This window comes from Chrysochloris asiatica, unplaced genomic scaffold (genome assembly GCF_000296735.1).
Source record: "Chrysochloris asiatica unplaced genomic scaffold, ChrAsi1.0 scaffold00264, whole genome shotgun sequence".
NCBI lineage: Eukaryota > Metazoa > Chordata > Mammalia > Afrosoricida > Chrysochloridae > Chrysochloris > Chrysochloris asiatica.
The window spans coordinates 1,621,232-1,625,711 of record NW_006408782.1 but is presented as its reverse complement, the minus strand read 5'-3'; the positions used below and the strand labels follow the sequence as shown (position 1 = coordinate 1,625,711).

At 40.4% G+C, this 4,480-nt stretch overlaps 1 protein-coding gene across 1 annotated transcript in view; it reads right to left on the bottom strand.

The window, feature by feature from the left end:
• Nucleotides 1-4,480, bottom strand: part of DNAH5 (dynein, axonemal, heavy chain 5) — a 408,072-nt gene that overhangs the window by 192,510 nt on the left and 211,082 nt on the right. The window contains exons 46-47 of the mRNA XM_006874155.1: nucleotides 3,796-3,938; nucleotides 3,057-3,191 (exon numbers count right to left, since the gene is read on the bottom strand). Coding sequence (XP_006874217.1) covers nucleotides 3,057-3,191; nucleotides 3,796-3,938 — 278 coding nt within the window. The remainder of the gene's footprint in view (nucleotides 1-3,056; nucleotides 3,192-3,795; nucleotides 3,939-4,480) is intronic.

Genomic DNA, 4,480 nt, shown 5'->3' with positions numbered 1-4,480 from the left:
GTTCCGACTCGATGGCACCTGACAACAACAACAATCTAGACAGGTTGGAAACCCCTCAGTGGAGATTCTACCTTCCCCCGCACCCTCTGAAACTAGGCTCCCTCTTGAAAGCTTGTATGTCAGTCCACATGTGCCTTTGTTACCCCCCACACACACACATTTTGGGTAACCAATGTCTAAGTTGCCCATTCCTGTCAACCCTGTGTACTGAGGGGGTGGGAATGACCCTTGCTGCAAAGATTCTTTCCCTCTTTTAAGCTACTACATCCATAAGTATAGGTCAAGTTCATCAAATTGTAGCAGAACATTACTTTGTTGTTCTTTATAAGTAAATTTTTGAGGGTATGTGCAGTGTCTCCTAGTGTGGCACTGTAGGATTATCACTGGACTACAGACCACAAGGCCGGCAGTTCAAACCCACAGTTCAAACAAGTCAGTCAAAACTGACTTGATGGCTCTTAGTAAAAGTGTTGGCTAGATGTCTATCTTCTATTACTGAATTTAGATGGTAATATCAGAATGCTGATAGATTGAAACCTTTGGCTAATTTTCTAAATGAGACCACCAACTGCATTATGTTCCTGTGTTAAAGATGGGATCTCCAACACTAACTACACTTTATCAACTGAATGCTGGTTTGGTAAGAACATGTGGACAGAAGGTCAAGCCAAACAGTAGTGAGTCAGCTGTGGTAGTTCTGTCTAGATAGGACTGGTGAAAGGAGATGGGGATAAGACTCTTGTGGTTCAACAGTGAATATTTGCTATCAGGACTGATTGGGAGTGTTGCAAATGTAAAGGTAGACATTTTGTAACAAAAGGAGAGGAGTGGTTGATCTTGCAGTCCAGGGATCAAGGGAGAAGAGCAGAGTGTGGGACCTTATCCAGAGAAGCAGCGACACCAGAGATGGAGGTAGAGACAATGACGTGGAAATACGGAGCAGCTAGGGACTCTAAACTCAAGGAGAAAGCTGATGCTCTCCCTTGTAAACTATCACTTAATTCACAATAAAAACTTATTTTACAAAAGCAGTATTCATCACAATATGGCTTTTCCTTGGAAATTTCTCTCCATTTTGCAATTTATTAATTGTATCTTTTGGGCAAGACATTGTTTTTGTTGGGTACTAATGAGTGAATTCCCACTCATAGTGACCCTGTATAGGGTTTCCAAGGCTGTAAATCTTTATGGGATCAGAAAGCTTTATCTTTTCTCCATGGAGAGGCTGGTGGGTTCAAATGGCTGACCTTGTGGTTAATAGTACAATGCTTATCCTACAGCATCACTAGCACTCTCTTGGAACAATACAGATGTTCTAGTCCTGGTGTGGTGCTGAAGGATACTGACTGGCCTGCTAACCGCAAGGCTGGCAGTTCAAAACCACCAGACACTCCTTGGAAACCCTATAGAGGGTTGCTATGAGTCAGAACCGACTCAACAGCACTTAAAAACAACAACAACAACAACCCAAATCCCCTTAGGGCCTAAGCAACTTATTACCAGGAAAAAAAGAACCAATCTTCCCTTGCAAACCTGGTCATTTCTAGTTGCTTCTTTTTAAAAAGTAGTGCAAACTTGAGGGCTTATAAGTAGTGGATCACAAGATTGGTGGTTCAAACCACCAGCCACTCCTTAGAAACCCTATCCAGGTTCACTATGAGTCAGAACCAACTCAACGGCACCTAACAACAACAAGAGCATGGTGTTATAAGGTAAGATCGTTAAAATGCTAAGATTCTAAGATTATATTTCTCATTATAACTTGTAATGGGAGCCATTTTTGTTCAATTTAGTTAAGTAAGGAAATGACAAGATAAACGTGGCAAATGAGGAAACAGAGATTAGAAGATCTTTCAACTTGAACCAAGAACAGGGGACTCTTCCACTTTGATGCCCTGCTATGGAACCAGGAGGAAATAGCCTAGGTAGTGGCAAACAAAAGGAATGAAAAGCAGAGAAGAGATGTGAAAATCACCTTTTTAGACAAATTAAGAACCTTTGATCTGAGAGAGACTCATCAAAGGTGACACCAAGCTTAACCTCACAGCCAATTCCCACTCATAACAACCCCATAGAAGAGAATGAAATGGCTCCCGAGGGTTTCTGAGGCTGTAAATCTTTACAGAAGCAGACTGCCTCATCTTTTTCCCATAGAGCAGCTGTTCAGTTTGAACTGCCAATCTGTTGGTTAGTAGTCAAGTGCTTATTCCACTGTACCACCAGGGCTCCTTACTGGACGTTTAAAGGCTAAAATAATACTTGTTGTTGTTGTTATGTGCAGTGGAGTCAGTTCCAACTCGTAGCAACCCTGCACAGGGTTTCCAAGGCTGTAAATCTTTACAGGAGCAGACAGCCTCATTTTTCTCCTATTGAACAGTAGGTAGTTTCTCACTGCTGACCTTGAGGTTCGCAGTCCGATTCGTAACCACTACACTACCAGAGCTTCTCTAAAATAATACTAACACCCTTTAAAATATATCGGTGGGGCGGGGAGAGCGTAGATTTAGGATGTGAAAATAAATGTTATTTCTTTCAGATTCTGGATTTGGTATGCTCATAGGACTTTAAGATTTTACAAGTAAAATGTTAAGCAGTATGGAGTCCGTTAACACCTTAAATAAGATTTTAACTTCTTTATAATTTAAGATTAAGGAGCTCTGGTAGCATAGTGGTTACGAATCAGGCTGTGAACCACAAGGTCAGCAGTTTGAAACTACCAGCTGTTCCACAGGAGAAAGATGAGGCTTTCTGCTCCAGGAAAGATTTACAGCCTCGGAAACCCTGTTCAGGGTCACTATGGGTTGGAACCGATTCGATGGCACTTAACAACAACAACAAATAATTTAAGATTAGAGATTATAATCTAACTAGAAACAAACTCTTGATTTGAATGGTAGAGGTCGTGCCAAATTACAATGGAAGAAATGTGACGGAGTTTGATCCTAATGGAAAAAGTACAGATGGCATTCAATGCATAAAGGAGGATAGTAAAGAGCGTTGTTCTTCCCAGGTTCATCACAACATTGTGCTTTATTGGTGATATCAAAAGTCAGTACCTGAAACATCAGTGGGGTGGTTGCAGAAGAAAAGTTCAGACTCTTGGTCATGTGACTTTCAGGATCATATTTTGACATAAATCCCTTGATTATGACAGTTTTGGCTGTTCCTTGCTCACCAATTAACAGCACAGCCTAAAACAGAAGATTTGAGAAAGACATACAATAACAGTGGGGGGGGCGGTTATCTTTGTGGGGAAAAAAACCAACCAAACTCCCATTGAGTCAATTCCAGCTCATAAGGATACTATACATAGTTTGTTGTTGTTGCTAAATGCTGTCAAGTTGGTTCCGACCCAAAGCAACCCTGTACAGGGTTTCTAAGGAGCAGCTGGAGAACTTGAACTGCCAACCTTGTCAAACTGACTTTTCAGTCCAGAGCAGAAGTAGACAGTCTCATTTATCTTCCCTGGAGTGGTTGGTGGATTTGAACTGCTGATATTGTGGGTAGTAACCCAATGCCTAACCCCACAGCACCACCAGGGTTCCTTTTTCTTGGAAAAACAAGTCAAAATTCACTTTCTCTCAACTAATACAAGAGACATAATTACTTAGTTATAACTATAAATCATTCAAACAGAATGATTATTACTGAGGAATAATAAACAGTTATAATAATTTGAATAATATCATTCATTCTAAACAACAACAAGAAACACTCTAACATGAATGCAGTCTGCTCAATCTTTTTGAATGGTGTTTAAAAATACATTATTTTCAATAAAATAGACAGCTGTACCTTGCCCTGTTTGGCGACAGTTTTGATTAGAAAGTCAGTCCGCACATTGTCGACATTTGGCACCAGGATGGAGCCGTATTCTGGGGTTGTATGGGACGGGTATATATACTCCTCAGTACACGTGTTCCAGTGTGTCCAGTGACCTGAGGTGAACAGAAGACATCCACATCTTCACATTCCCATCAATAATTTAACTCCTATTTTGAGAAGCAGATATCCTTGAAACCTTAACAAGGCGCCTTCCAAACACCCCTGGTAAAATCAGAGGTCTAAGTATATAAGAAATGAGGAGGTCCAAAAGCTGAACAGAAAATTTCAAAGATCAGCTAGAGAAGATAAAGCCAAGTAATCTAACAAAATGTGTAAAGATCTGGAATCAGAAAACCTAAAAGGAAGATCATGCTCAGGATTTCTCAAGCTGGGGGGAACTGAAGAAAAAAAATCAAGCCTCGACTTTTGTTATTGAAAGATTCTCTGGGCAAACTATTGAATGATGCAGAAAGCATTGAGAGAAGATGGAAGGAATACACAGAGTCATTGTACCAACAGGAAATGGTTAATGTTTAACTGTTTCAAGAGCCAATGATACTGAAGTAAAAATTCAAGGTGCATTGAAGGAATTGGCAAAGAACAAGGCACCAGGAATTGATGGAATAAAAATTGAAATCTTTCAAGAAAGTGAGGC